The sequence below is a fragment of the Triturus cristatus genome, chromosome 7 (assembly GCF_964204655.1).
Source record: "Triturus cristatus chromosome 7, aTriCri1.1, whole genome shotgun sequence".
Classification (NCBI taxonomy): Eukaryota; Metazoa; Chordata; class Amphibia; order Caudata; family Salamandridae; genus Triturus; species Triturus cristatus.
The window spans coordinates 37,011,949-37,028,013 of NC_140590.1; the positions used below are offsets into that span (position 1 = coordinate 37,011,949).

At 39.7% G+C, this 16,065-nt stretch overlaps 1 protein-coding gene across 1 annotated transcript in view; it reads left to right on the forward strand.

The window, feature by feature from the left end:
* LOC146808750 (cell adhesion molecule CEACAM1-like) overlaps window positions 1-9,324 on the forward strand; it is a 155,200-nt gene extending 145,876 nt beyond the window's left edge. Inside the window, exons 12-14 of the mRNA XM_085615561.1 lie at window positions 1,872-1,907; window positions 5,356-5,400; window positions 8,587-9,324. Coding sequence (XP_085471687.1) covers window positions 1,872-1,907; window positions 5,356-5,400; window positions 8,587-8,591 — 86 coding nt within the window. The 3' untranslated portion in view covers window positions 8,592-9,324. The remainder of the gene's footprint in view (window positions 1-1,871; window positions 1,908-5,355; window positions 5,401-8,586) is intronic.
* The last annotated feature ends 6,741 nt before the right edge of the window (window positions 9,325-16,065 follow it).

A 16,065-nucleotide genomic window follows, 5' to 3' on the forward strand; every position in this document is an offset into this window, starting at 1 on the left:
TATCATCATCTTGTGTCTATCTCTCTTATTGGCCTATCCGCAGCGTGTCTAATTACCTGTTCTTCTTACAAGTGCGCTCACCATGCGGCTTTATCTCGTGGCAGGATTGGTTCCAGCACCACTGCCTTGCAGCACTGGTGTACAATGAAAGCTGCAAATAAATGCTATACCCAGCCTTGCAGGAAGTGTGAATGTGATCACATGTGCCATGTGCGTAGTACTGGCAATGTTCGCCACACAACTCATGTCGCGAGGGTAAGGTACATAAGATGATGGATTCCTGCAAACATAGGGTGAGGATGGGGCTCGTCCAATTAAATGCATCAAAATCATTTTAATTAGCGTGCAGACATCCACCCTTGCATAGTGCACACATCCACCCTTGCGTAGCACAGACATCCACCATTGCTTAGCAAGACACCCACCATTAGGTAGAAGGCGGAAGATCCTTCTAGTGATGGGAAAGAGTGTATCTTGTCTGGTCAAAATGGACGCTTTTGATGAGAGTTCTCCCTGTTGAGCGAAAGGATAGAGAACCTGTATACTTAACATTGGAAATAATCATCGGTCGAAAGTGCGGGTGTCCTCTTCACCCTAATATATAAAGTTCCATCCACATAGATCCGAACGCACACATTCCAAGCCGACGTGTGTCAGTAATCAGAGTGTAGCTGGGTCTCCTGGTCTCAGAGGAATCCCTGGCTCCCCCTTTGTAGCTTGTACAAATAACAATGCATCCTCAGAGTAAATGTATGGCTATGCTGGAACAGCTAGTCAAACAACATTAACAAATGAAGAACATGAAAAGGTCTAGACTAAGTTAGTTACATAGCTAGAAATAAAATTCCCCCCAAAACAAAAATTAAACTAACTGGATATGGGGAACACACAGCATCATAGGAAAGCATTGGGAAATGCTCTCAGTGTTATTCAATGAGAAATGCACAAGTGAATAGAAACATGTTGACAATGTCTCTTTTGAGGTTAACCCACTAGGGACAGTGCCTAAATGTAAGATGAGGGTTAATCTAACTTTTTATCTTCAAAAATGGAAATGTTTCTCGAATTTTCAGATTTTAGCCTATTAAGCCTATAAACCGTCTTTGAAAAGGTCCTAATGAGATTAAATTAATTCAGTGAGCAGTCCCGCTGCTGTCTTGAACTTCTAATAAATATGCTGAGTGGAAAAAACTCTTAAGATGTGGCCTGCAAGGTCAAAACTTTTCAGGTTGGCTTGGTGGCTTGTCCTGATTCTTCAAGTGTTAAATGCTTGTTTGTACAAGTTCTGGTAGCACTGTGACCATGAAGAAAGGTCCTTCAGCAGTATTATCAATGATGATTTTACCATCACAGGATGGTTCTAACACCAACTATTGCAAAACAATAAGTATAAATAGAATTCTAACTGCTCCATTGGAATTCCCATGTGCCTGGACCTTCTTTTCCACTCAGCCTTGGAAGAAATGGTTCATGTAGACCAAACAAGGGACATGTCCTGTTCCAAGTAGCTCAGTTGTATTCTTAGAGAGATAAAATCTTCCTTTGTCTGAGGATCTTCTGTACCATCAACCCTAAGCAAGGATCATTCACAAGGGACGGTTGGTTTCTCTGGCAAGACAAAGATCACTTGTATCCCTGTGGTTCAGCAGAGCACTGATGCAACAGTGCAGCTAACTCCTGGGGCACTATGATGACAATCTTTGGAAACTACACAAAGGGAAAGTATGTCAACTGTTCTCTCCTTCATTGCCCCCCCCCCCGGCCAACTTAAACAGCCATGATGTCTTCCTTCGTGTAATAAAAGCATCCTTTCAATGTATCTGTCACAAAAAAGTGATTTGTAGGCTAATGTGTGTCTCTTTCTTTTGCAGCTGAGCCCAGATATGAGACCCTCTTTCCAAAAACAGGTAAAAAATTGTTTTAAAACTGTGGTATTGGGATGTTGAGGAGAGGAGTGTTTGTCATGATTTAATGCATAGATACCTTTTATTTGGTGAAAAATGACTGACAGCAACAAAGCGCAAACAATGCACTGACTTGGTCTGGCAATCGTCCCTGTGCGGTGGTCATAGGAAGGTGTGATGGTACATTTTATGGCACGAGTATCATCTGGTGTAGATCTCTCTTATTGGGCTCTGCGCAGCACGTGTAATTACCTGTTATTCTTATATTAATGTAGACCAATAAGGGACATACCCGATCCAAGTAAGCAATTGGTATTCTTACTGGAAGGCAAAAGATGCTTGCTGTCTGAGGGCCTTCTGCGCCATCCTCCCTAACTAAGGATGATTCACAAGGGACAGCTAATTTCTCTGCTGGACCACGATCCCTTGTATCTCTATGGATCAGGAGGACACTGATGCAATCAGTCCTGTGACACAGTGATGGCAACAAGAGGTCAAGGTGTTGCCTGGATATTGCTGCTGGCCAGACTGAGGAGCGTGGGTCTGCCACTGTGGCTGCAAGCATTCCTTTCTGATTAATCCCATGGTTTCTTCCTTCCACCTTTTAAGACTGCACCATGATATGCTGCCGGTGGAGGGCTGCAAGGATCTGTATTGTCTCCATTAATCATTGACATCTACATGGTCCAGCTAGGATTACTGTTGCAGTCAAGAGTACACTTTTACAAGTACACAGATGATGCACAACTGCTATTCAAACTGGCATCTCAGCATTCAAGCCAACCATCTTTACCCCATAGCTGGTGCATGGCCAGCTATAAAAAGGAAATACTCTACTTGTGATCATCAGCTTAAAATGTGGTGGCCAACTGGTACCCCCATTTCGGCCTGAGAAAATTGTTTGGGGCACCACTCTTATGTGGAAATCAACATCTTGTCTTCAGGCCTGTACGGTTTGTTGATACCAATGCTTAATTTGAGCTGAGGCTTTCTGGTGCTTGACACCGGTACTGAATTTGCAACAACGGCACTTATGGCAGTCTGCGCTGTTCTAACTTTTGATCCATATGAGCTAGAAACTAAGTTTATTTTTAATTAAAATTGGCAGAATATGCAGCAGATCATGGATTATGTGGCAAATATGGCAAATCCATCATTATGCAAAAATAGCAGCGGCAGCAGAATTGCATAATTCCAGTGGCCATCAGAACATCTTCCAAGATCAATGGGATTCACATGGCAGTGGGGGACCAACTCAAACTCATGCTGTAACTGAGCAATGTGCCACCGACCATAAATAATCGGAGGTCACCATTGCAGCCCTGATGGACCTTATTCATGACTTCTCTGTTCTATGAAAGTAGAAATAAACTAGACTAAAAGCAAAGCCTGACCAATGAAGCCCAATGCCTCTATATGGGCTCTTGTCAATTTCCCTTTAAATTGCTGCCCTGCAAACCCAAAAATCTGGGGCTGCTATTCAGAAGGTAGTGCCCTGTCATAGTGAAGGACAAAGTGTTAGGTCTACTTAAACAATGAAAACTGAATTTGTTAAGTGGGAAACACAACAGTTCTCCCTAGGGGTAGTGCCCAACAGTTGTGAACTTTATCTGTGGCATGTTACCCGTTAAGATACCAGCTTCCATGTTAAGGTTAATAGATAACCTCATACAAGAATATGTCTGGGCATCGAACCCACCAAGGCTTGACTTATCGAAACCATAAGCTGTTACCAGTTCTGGAGGGTTACAATTGCTACAGATGGGGATATACTATAGGGCAATCCATCTCTCCTACATTGCTTATCACCTGAATATGAACAATGAAACCCAGACTGGGTTCAACTGCAGAGGTACCAGCAACCACGTGCAACTGGAATCCATGCTCAATGTAAATGGATCAAGTTTGCAAAAGTCCATGACAGTCCCTTGTTAATGGGGGTGTTGCATGAAGGGTCCTCGGCACATCAATCCTTAGGGGAAGAGATGTTTCTTCACTCTGCTGTGTCTGCCTGGAACAACACATGGTTAACAATAGCATATAGGCTATGTATATGGAATTATTCAACACCAAAGGAAAGGCAGCCTCCTAGGTTGGGGAGTTGGGAGGGGAATCGTGTGTTTTTAACAGATGGCCACTCACACACTAGTCAGATCTCATGACAAAGGCCTGGGGGAAGTACACCTTAAATGTAGCTCCCTTAAGATTCTTCAGGATTGGCATTGGGCCTCCTACAAACTGCATAGGGCCTGAACGTCCACCTCTTCATGTTGTTGGCGCTGTGTTCATATTGTTTGGACTGCTCCAGCATACAAATCTACTGGTGACAAATATGGCAGATCATTTGCGAGAAACGTGATGTGCCCGTCAGCTCTTCACCTGCACTAGTTATAATACATGATGCCCGGGATATTGTAGCAATGACGAACCTTAAAAGAAATGAGTCTTCTGAGAAAATTGAAAATAACAACACCACCCACATATAAGGACTAAATGGAATCGATGGCTTTGATAGCAGCACACAAGAGCCTGACTACAAAATTAATGATCAGATTCAGGCAGATAAAGTTCACTTTTAGAGGGAGAATGATCTATGGAAAAAAGATTTCCTGAGTAAGTTCTTTAGCAAAACATTTTTTGTAGCAAGTGCTCAAACTGATTAAAGTGGAAATTATTCCAGATTTGTACAGGTTCTAGGTCAAACTTTGAATATTCAGCATAATTAAAAGTAAAATAGAAGCTTTGTAATTGAGATGGTTGAAGATATGACTACAAAACAATGAATACAGCTAATACTATCTAGAATATGCAGATGATTTAGGTATTGAATTGTTAAGAGAGTCTATTTTACATTATGCCCCATATATATTTGTTCACGTCTTCTCTTGCTGTGAAGCAAGATCCTTTCCAGTAGGACAACCGAAGATGTATTTGTGATCCAGTAGATAATTGAAATGTTTGATCAGCACTTCCAGGTTCCTGGTAGAAGGACTTTGGTCACAATCATGGCTTTAAGAATCGTATCGCCCCGGAGTGCTACATGCATTTTGTCCCATGTTAGTGTTGTTTCTTTTGGTATTTTAAAATGTTGTATGACAATCACAATCAGTAGGTAATGCTTATGGTTCAATCAGGTAAGGACATCAGGCGTGGTTGATGAAGATGGCCATCCCTGAACATTCTCATGTGATCCAGTTCTGAGATCTTTAGAGAGCACTGGGGGTCAGGGCGTTGCTTAGGTTCTTGATCATGCAGCCTCTTTAGCGATCATGGTGGGTCGGGCACTGCTTAGGTTCTTGATCATGCAGCGTCTTTAGAGATCATGGTGGGTCATAGTGCTGCGTAGGTTCTTGATCATGCAGCCTCTTTAGAGATCATGGTGGGTCAGGGCGCTGCTTAGGTTCTTGATGATGGAGCCTCATTAGTGATGGCTCTTCTCCTTCTTTTACAGCTGCACCTGATTATTCTAACATAAATGTGAAGAAGTCACCCAGAGGTAAAGCCGTTTTTATATACATGAAGGTGTACATTGAACTTGTCACTTGTTTCTTGTTTTAATCTCAATTACTATTTACTAGCAGATACTGGTTACTCACACAAAGGAATTGATAAACATGTCCACCTTCTTTACTGTCTGGCTCTACTGAACTTGTGTGATAAAGACATGTAACAGGTCTGCATGCTGGGGGCTTCTTGTTCAGACTTTAGTTGATGAGTTATTTTTTCTGGCAGTACGTTTGTGTGGTAAGTTTTTGGAGGTTGAAACGCTTTGTGCTTGGGTTTTATCTGGGGATGTACAGATGCATATGTCCACCTGTAAGAGGATTTACATCCTGAGATTAAGCTTCATTTTTGAGGTACTCCATATGTATACCTCTAAATATGTTCCTCTGTACTGTTCATCTGTGCCTGGAACTATGAATCTCTTTAAAGGGGTATATAAACACAAAAGTTGTATCCAATAATTGACAAAGATACTCATTCCCAGACGGATATAAGTGGACTTTTGAACAGAGTACAAGTACCATTATGTTACTTGGGCACCATTACATATATCTAGGCTGCCAGTCACATACAGGATAGCCATCTGGTCTCCTTTGCTGAAAATGCATTTCAAGTATCAGGATAGACCTGAAGGTATTTATCGTTAGAAGCACCATGTGAGGAAGTAGATGCCATCTGTGGTGTGTCGGAACCGGACATCAGTGTATTAGGGTAATAGTAGCCCACCCCTGTGTTGAGTAATTTGTGTTGCAGATAGTCTCTTGCCCACTCATGGGAAGCCTTAGGTACCATATAGACCAGCTTGAATAAACGCTGGGCCTCTATTGGGCATTTAGTGTGATAAGGATAGCGAAGATGTGAACTGATCTTCTTCAGTGAATAGTGCGATGTGGACTGGTCCCAGGAGGGGCACGGTCAGTACCGGTTTCCCTAAGGCAGGCGTCTGTCTACAGAAGCATAGTGGGGAAAAACGATAGATTGGAATGGGCCATGGAGCGATTTGGTTTTTGCAAGCCCTCCTCCCATCTATATTGCTGTGTTTTATATACGACTATGTGTCATGGATAGGTGAAGGAGATGTTTAATTGGCTAAGGAGTAATATAGGGGGATTCTTGTACAAAGTCAAGAGCTTCAGATGAAGGAAGGATCCATGGGAGACTCCTTCTTGAAGAGGTAAGAGGCTCTCAATAATGTCCACAGATTTATTTACTGGGTACAGTTGAAAGGATGTGATTCAAAACATCTTAGAATTATCCTCCTGATCCCCATCTGATATTTTAAGACTTGGAGAAGAGAGGAATGATTGACTGTTTCTAATGTTGCTGCCAGGTAAGAAGGAACAAGAAGGAACAAATCTCCTCTGTATAAGATGAGCGGTCCCTCATCAACTATTTGTAGCATTGTCATCTCAGTGCTGCAGTTTGGCATAAAACATTATTTAAAATAATCATGGAGGTTGTTTTCTTTGAGGTTTATTAGGCTGTTTTGCAGCACAAGTGTTTCAGAGCTTTTTCCATGATGGGTACGTTGGATACTTGGCAAAAGTAGGTATTTAGATCTTCGTGGTCCATAAATGTCCATTTGAGAAGAGGGATAACCTGCCCAATTGTGTGGCAGCCAGGGACTACTGAAGTGTTGGTTGTGATAGTCAGGCAGGGAGTAATGAACAAACACTTGCCATTTATGAACTTTGTGGGGATAGCGGCAACAAAATTAGATGATGGACTAAGGCCAAACCATATGTTCACCACGTCAGTTTAAGGTAACTTCTTGAAATATATCCATTCCTCATATATTTTTCTGGGTAAGGCCTCTTGTAGAATGTTAGTTCTCCTGATTAAGAGAACAAGCTGAATGTTTTTTATTATGTCATCCAAAAATTGGGATAAATTGCAAGTTTTCCATGTTGTGGGAAATATCCGGGATGACTAGATGGTTTGTTGGTATTTTACTAATGCTGAAAAGTTTCCTCGGCTGTTTTTATGCAGAGTTTGTCTTAAACAGGTGCGGGCTGGTGTTTAAGAACTGTTTTTTGTAATTTTTAAAATGTATTCTCATTTTTTCTAGATTTCGCTTAAAGGGATTTTATGCAGCAGACACTTTTGAGTGCTCTAAGATTTCTTTACTCTTCAAATAGTTTATTTGATAATCATTGTGCAGACTTATAATTGTTTCTTGTTTTTAGTTTAACAGGTTCATCACCTACCCTTGTCAAGAGTGCACTGAGAATATCCATGGTTCAGTTTTTTCCACTTTTCTGGGTTTTTCATTGCCTAGGAGAGACAGATTTCTGTCCTTAAAGCCTTTACCACGAATCCATCATTTTTTTTAACCACAGGTCATTATTTGGCACATACTACAGAGAAAGGGTTCAGATAGAAATATATGTATATAAAGCTGATTCATCCTTCTAAAATGATACAGAGATGTGTGTTACATGTACAACGCGGTGTTAAACACACACTTGTGTATTTTTAATGTGCCTCACAGTAGTACACGCATATGTGAGATGTACTGTTTCTTAACGTCTCACAGAAGTACAGAAATGTGTGATACATACTGGTTTCTAACATCTCTCACCTTGTAATAATGTGCGATGCATGTTGGTATTTAACATCTCTTGCAGATTTAGAAAGGTTTGTGATACATGTTGGAATTTAAAATCCCTTCAGTTACTTGAAGATGTGTGATAAATAATGGTTTTTAACATTTCTCCAGTTGTATGAAGATGTATGACGCCTTTTTAAAATCTCTCCCAGATGTTTGAAGATGCGTGATACATGTTGGTGGTGTGCAAAGCTGGACACATTTCTGAAGTCTTTTTTATAACTTAAGCAACTTTGCAATTTTGAAATAGTTGTCAAGGTTTTTCATTAAATTGTGCAAAAACATATTTTATTGAAAAATTGCCCTTTAAAAATGTTTTAGCAGGACAATTCTTCAGCTAAAGCATACATTTCTAGGAAGCCTATGCCACAAGATTTTATATGAAGGCCACACCATTCCTAACTTAACCAGCATCAAGGTTCCCAATTTTGAACAAATCCACTGATGGACTTTAAATTCAGCAAACCTCTAATGTACACTGTCTACAGAGATTTGCGATACAAACTGTTCTGTGGAAGTCTACCCTGTTTCTACAACAAAATCTGACAGATATTTGTGTTTTTTCTGCAGTTTGATGAGAGAGAAAGCAGATTAGGCTTCTTATTCTCATCATCTAAAGTGCATCAATGTCAACAGATTACAACAGAATCTAAGTTCTCCAATCACCACGTGCCATCTGATGGATACCAAAAGAGCAGCGATCCACTGGAAGAACATTGTGCTGCGACCAAGAGAGCATGAGGGACTGCAGGTTGCTGCCCACTTTATGGGCCAGACATGGAACACTCATTGTTCTGCTCATAAACTTGTGAATAGGATATGAGGGACTCTTTGTCATAGACACTTGATATCTCAAATCTGGAAAAAACAGCATTGTATCTCGTGTGGACTGTAATCATGGTTTACCTCGATTGTAAAAGAGCTGGGGCACAGATCTACTCAGTTTGTAAATCTATGTTTACGCCCCATGTTTTCTTCTTCTCAGACCCTTTTGTACAGAAAGAACAAACTACTCTTTCTACTCAATCTTGTCAGGTACTGGGAATGTTGGATGGACATTAGTTTACTTTTTTTCTGAAGGTAACATTTACTGTTCACCCTCTTGTTGTCCAGTTACAAGAGCCCAGATATTATTTGAGCCTCAGTGAGAGGCAGATAAACAGCCTCTTCTCTCTGCTTCATAATGGGTGTTCTGCAACAAATGCAATGTAAACAACACATATAAATGCAAGAAAGCCTCAGAAACAGAAGAACTACATCTTCCAAACATATGGCAGCAGATACATAATATAAACATATATATAAAAATAATCTTAAACCCAGTCCTTTAATCAATTGAAAGAGATGGATGAAGTGATGAAGAGGGTTTGAGGAAGACACATAGACACCCAGTGGCATAAACTCAGAAGAAGAGAGTTATATGTTTCTCTGGCAGTTCTTGCTGGAGCTTTACGTGGCAGCTTTAGTGCAGCATTATGTGCAATAATCAGTTTGTACTTAACACAATACAATATGTCATAGCATAACATAATTTAACATAACGTAATGTAGTTTAATACTGTGTAATGTAACATTGCAGGAAAGATTTGTATTACTAGTCTATCTAGGTACCTTAATGTAGCACCCTTCCAGCCTAGGCATTCACCAAAAAGTGCACCACACAGAAAGAGTAGTTTTACATGTGTTTATTTTGCTGCATGTAATTCAGAACTCAACATTCTAAGCCTGACTTCAAATCATCCCTCCAATGCTTACATCCGAGGCATGCGGTATACAGTGGGAATCGAAAGAGTTCCAGTGTTCGTTTTATTACAAGACACTACAATTTATACACTCTCTTTCATTCAATGAATGTTAAATTCACACAGCCAGCTTATTGATGAAAAGCTGGGGAAAAATGTATTGCCCGATTAGGATGTCAGGCGGACCACCACCGATAGGCCATAGGTGCAGTCTTCCCGACACCTAGGGCAACAGTCCAACCGCTTGATTACGATTCAGGTGGTCGGAGCCCAACGGGCAGGGCCGCCACCTCCGGCAGGCTCAAGTAGCCTGTTGGGGGAGCCTAATCCCTACAATGGAGGCGGTGGCTGCGGCAGCACCGATATAGGAACTAAGATGTCCCTTTTCCTCAGCCTTTACAGGGTGGTTCAGATGGAAAGGGACTTTGGGGGCCCTCTGCAGGGCCTCCATAGCCAGTGGGCATCCGTTATGTGGCCCAAGGGGCACATGTGGTGCCCCAAACATCCGTGCATTGGGTGCCAGGCACAGCATGGTGCCTGGAATAGGTGCATGGATGTTTAAAAACATCCCTTTTTCTGTTGCACAAAAAAGGGCCCCAGCACAGGCTGCAATAGAAAAAGGAATGTTTATGACAGCCTGCACGGCAGTCGTATCGCAATTGGGCTCTCAGTACAGCCAACTCCTTGTCAGACGGTCTTGAGCCCGAAACAATGGTGGTCAGATGCTAGTCCGACTGCCGTCGTAATGAGGCCATTCGTAACATAAGTCAAAAGGGACTAGAACAGACACAAGGGCAAATGCATAGTGTGAACGACAGGTAAGCCTACTGTATTACTCAGCAGCAGGTATGGGCCTGACAGCTGCTATCTCACGTTAATAGTTATGTATTTCTGTTGTATAAAAATGTTCAGACATTTTTCCACACTATTGTGCCCCTTTCCAGGTCTTCTGCTACATCACTCAATTCTCTCTTCCACCTACCGCTGATATAGCATCTCTCTGTCCCAAATCACAATCTATCTGTACACTCGGCAGTCACAGGGCAATATCAATTGGCATTTACACATTCAAGAGCAACTCTTCAGGGCATGTTGTAAGCACTATATGAAACTTAGGGTAGAGGATGAATAAGAAATACAAGGACATATGTTCACATCAAAGATTACTCCTGAAGTAGACTGCTGTGATGGGCAGGCAACACCTCTACATTAGTAAAGCACAAGAAGGTCCCTAGTGGTGGGGTCCGGGAGTAAAGACATTCTTTTCCTATTGCACAAGTGACACTTAAACAAACATTTTTGACATATGCACCTTAGAAGGAGACTGTAAAAGACATCTGTTTAACCTGCCTCCTTGATGCCCTCTCAAAATATTTAAAATGAATGCAAATAAAGAATACCAAAGCATGTTACCTACACCAAAAAACAAAAGCAAAATGAATATGGAAGGTAACACTGTCAAGAAAGGCACAACACAACATCCTGTGGTCCACGGAAGAAGAGAAGAAACACAGTTCCATTTCTAACCAGTCCCTAACCTTGGACCACACATCCATGGAAATACTCCACAAACTCTTTTCAGAAAGACCTTCCAAGATCACAATCCGATTTCACCTCCGTGTGACAAGCGAATTACACAAACGTTCATCACGGCCAACATCCAGCATTTAATACCTTGTTAGCCAAACTGCCAATGGGTTTGTCTTTGTAGTGTCTTGTGAGTTAGACATGATGGTACCTTTTTGGTTCCTGATGGACTCCGTAGAACAATGTGGTAAATGCTTGGGTGTGGGTGATAGAATTCATGATTTAGAATGTTCAGTTAATGGTTACCCGCTAAGGAATAAAGACATGTAATACCAAGCGCCGTGTGTGATGTTATCTTGTACATGTACTCGGGCTGGGGAGGAAACCACAGTTGTGTCGTGAACTTACATCAATAACATGTTCCAAATCCCCTACACTTTCTCTATCTGAATCTATGGTAACCTTTGTTAACTGGAAAGCCAAAATAAATGAACTGATTCATTGGAAACAGTCAATTTTAATTCATATGTTTAGGACTCTTTTGGTTTCTCCAAATTCAATAGTTTCAAATGTGTTATTATATGGAGCAGGACCCTTCCCACATGCTTCTCAACAACTTATGTTCCTATTTTAATCCCCATTGGCCTCAAAGGGTGTTTTGTAGCATGTTGTTCACTCCCATCCCTAACATCGGGTCCCACAGATTGTTCCAGAGTTTTTTTTTGGCTTGTCACCACTTCTTTTTATTTATTATTAATTTAATGTCAGCACTCACTACCCTTTGACTACAGACAAATAACTTTTTCCTCACTTCCTCAATTCTACCCTCTTTTGACCTGTTCAAGTCTTCTTCCTTTTACTTCTGCAGCTTTTTGGTTATGGACACCACAAACTTTAGAAATAAACCAAGCAGCTGCAAAGATCCACACCTGTTGAATAAACGATTCAAAACTGAAAATCCCTGCACCAGCATTCCTCTACTGAAAAAAGCTGTTGCTGTTTAACTGGAAACAGATGTCTTAAGTTAAGGATTCTTGAAACAAGTAATTCATGTTTTCATGTCACATCCCATGCTACACAGGGTGCAAGCTTGTAGCAAATTGAATGTAGCCTGGGCAGAACCCATGCAGAATCTCTCACATTTCCCTAATTCTGCATTACTTGAATTTCAAAATGTGCAAAATTATGTTTGATTTGAGTTCGCTGGTGGCATTTGAATGTGAGCTACATCGAATTTCAGGTACAAGCACTTTTCACAAAATTTCCCAGAATCTCACATTTGTTTCTGAAATATCCAAAATTGTGATGTGCCCACCACCAGTTCCAGGCATCTGACGTATTGCAGAGGAACTGCACTATATATATGTATATATTCACTGAAAAAACCAAAGGTTTCAGGGGCGTTATAGTTAGGAATTGGCATTTAAAAAACCTTAGAAATTCACTGAAAAAACCATAGGTTTCAGGGGAGTTATAGTTAGCTGGACATTTCCCTCATACAAAACCCTAGAAATTCCCCTGTTATAGTTAGTTCAGCTAACTATAACTCGTGCCCCCGCAATGCACTGCTGATGACGTCACATATTACATCACTCATGACATGGTCAGTGACATCACTGATGACATCAACAGCGGGCAAAAAAAAAAACAATCAGAAAGATTGTTAAAAAAAACCAACATACTATTCTCAGTAAAATACCAGAAAATACAAATCATACATATATGAAATGCTTACAGATTACAACATTTTATAACTTTAATTTATAAAAACTGTAAATGTTGCCGCATTAAAATAATCACCGAACAAATGACCACCAAAAAGTCCATAATTCAAAAATATACCTTTCCTTGAGGCCAAATGGTATTTTAGCACTTCTTCTTTATGTAAATTGTCCAATGGTAGTCCTATTAAATTATAATAATAAATTCCTCAGAGAGTGAATTATCTTCCTAAAACTTTGGCTTTCAAAATATTAGTTAGGAATTTTGTAATTCCCTAGGCAAACGATGTTTGAAAACCAACTGGGCATCATTACAAATTGTCCAGCCTTTGTCACATTTTAGATAGGCAGTGTAATGTCCAGATGTGGTGGAAGGACCATCATGGAAAATTATTGCAATTGCTACAAAAGTCCTTCCTGATATTGATAGTTGTGCCTGCTACAAATTGTTTTATTAAAGTATCCAATCTTCTTCCATTAGCTGTACAATGTTGCATTATTAAAATTATGTATTCTCCATATTTTCTTAAAAATAATGTGGATAACATTTCTGATGTACATTGGCTACACTCCATGTTTTGATTTGCACCTTTAACTAATGTATTGAAAGACACTGATTTACAGTCTGGTAATGTTAAATTCAGAAATCTTTCAGTGTCTACATTAGTGGTACATGTATACATGCAATTTTCACAATGATGTTCCCATTTGTAAGAATGACCAAAAATAATTTCTATTTCTACACCTTCATTTTCAAAAATGGTAAACAAATATACTTAAAAATTGCTGAGCATCTTGTTGAATATTTTGTGCAAATTGTGTAGAACCTGAACACACATCCAAAAGATTCCGAACGTTTGAAACAGATTGTATTTTACTTGCATCTGTTGTCAATTTTTCATAAACAGAATGCAACAGAGAACAAAATCTTTTTTCCCGATTCTGCATAATTTGTACTTGCAAACCTTCCATATAAAAAACAACATTAACCACTCCATTAGCATAGCAGTTGACACCAGAACTATTTTCAAACTGATAACCAACAATCTCTTCAACAGTGTCCGATTTCTTTTTACCTGCAATCACAACATTATCTTCTTCTTTTCTTTTCTTGATACCTCCAGAACAGATATTCTCTAACCTTCTTTTTCGACCAACCATACGCATTTCAAATACAGGATATTGACCTAAATTTGGAGCATACACCCTTCTTAACCTATTATACTCTTTTACACAGTTTGCATCTGCAGTAACATTTGTCTCATCAAAATCAATCAAAAACAAACCAGATTATGTTCTGACTCGCGACAAAGCAACATATGCCATACCCTCTTTAAATACAGTAGATCCAATGTTCACCAATGCACTGTCTACACTTAATCCTTGAGATTTATGAATAGTCATTGCATATGCCAAAGAAAATGGAAATTGTTTCCTACGGACATATAAATCTTTAACAAGCAAAAAATGAACTGAACAACGACCAATTTCTTTAACTTCATCAATCTGATCAAATTTAATTTTTAAAAATTCAATTACTACTTTTTTCTGATAATTCACAAAATCCACCACTTTGCCCATTGCACCATTAACTAAACCTTTCTCTACATCCAAATTACGCCTTAAAATTACACGACAGTGTACACACACATACAGTGTCTTTTCCAAACCAGCAGTTTTAGATATTTTTTTTTCTAAACAATCTAGTTTTGATTTCAACTTACCCGTCAAAATAATAGTGATTCTTTCATGTAGTATTTTATCGATGGCTTCTATTTTCCCAATTTCTTCATTTTCCAATTTTAATAATTCTTCGTTGAATATTGAACACTCACGCAGTGTCGGCATTAAGCAAATCACTGACTTATTTTTAACAATTTCCACGTACACTTTTGCAGCAACTGCATTTTCATTTGGAAAGACATTGCAAAGTAATCGACTCTCCAAAGCTTCTTTCCCTTTTTTTGATAGAATTCCAATTCTTATGTCTTGAAGAATAATTCCATATTCAGCATCATTTGCCTGTCGCATATTTGTTGTCAGTTCTTTGTATTCAAAATTACTCCAAATGTTCACATTACCAACACTGCCAAGAGACTTTCTGGTATCTTCATGGGCAAGTGTTTTAAATACCGGTTGTCCTTTTACCGGTGTCAGTTGCAGTAGATCTCCAAAAACTATGACGTGTTTTCCTCCAAATAACACGTCATACTCTGTTTTAAGAATTTGCTGCATTCTTAAATGCACAAAGGCAAGCATCAAGTTTGAAACCATGCTCACCTCATCAATAATGAGAAGTTTCATTTTCTTCAGCACTCTTGAAACTTCACAACAAGCTTCTCCAGATAGCTTGTGGTATTCCAATTTGTTCTCATGCTCTACTGGCAGCATTAGTAAACGATGTAAAGTAATTCCTTTAATGTTATGTGCTGCCAACCCAGTTGGAGCAGTGACAACACAAGACAAATGCGACTCAGTTGTTTTTTGCAGATAACTTGTAATTACTTTAAATAAGAAACTCTTTCCTGTTCCAGCTTGACCACTCACATACATTCGGATAGGTTGAAATGATGTACATGAGCACCCTTTCTTTTCATGAAGTAATCCATGGTCAATCTGCTCTTTCACTTGCTGATATATTTCTTTCTGTTCAACATTTAGTTGCTCTTCCAAGTTTCCTAACTGTATTGCATCTTCTTGTGCTTGATACATTGCTGTTTCCACCTCATTCATTGCAATCGCTGCTTCATTTTCAACAATTGGTTGTCCTAGTGGATCTTGACTCAGTACAGCAGAACTTTGACTGTCTTGAGAACTGTCTCTAGCAATCTCAGCTGCAATTGTAGCTTCTTGATCAATTTCATCATTCAACATTTTCACATAAGTTGCAAAAGCACTGCATTGTATGCTATCTTTACAAGCAATAAATGAATCTTCATAGCTGGGAAAATCTCCAAGTAATTCCGGTTCAGAACGCCATGGTTTGAACATTTGCAAAAGGGCTAAATAATAAAATTCCCTTTTGTCAGCAGTGTCGCAACTCAGTTTTCTGTGATTAA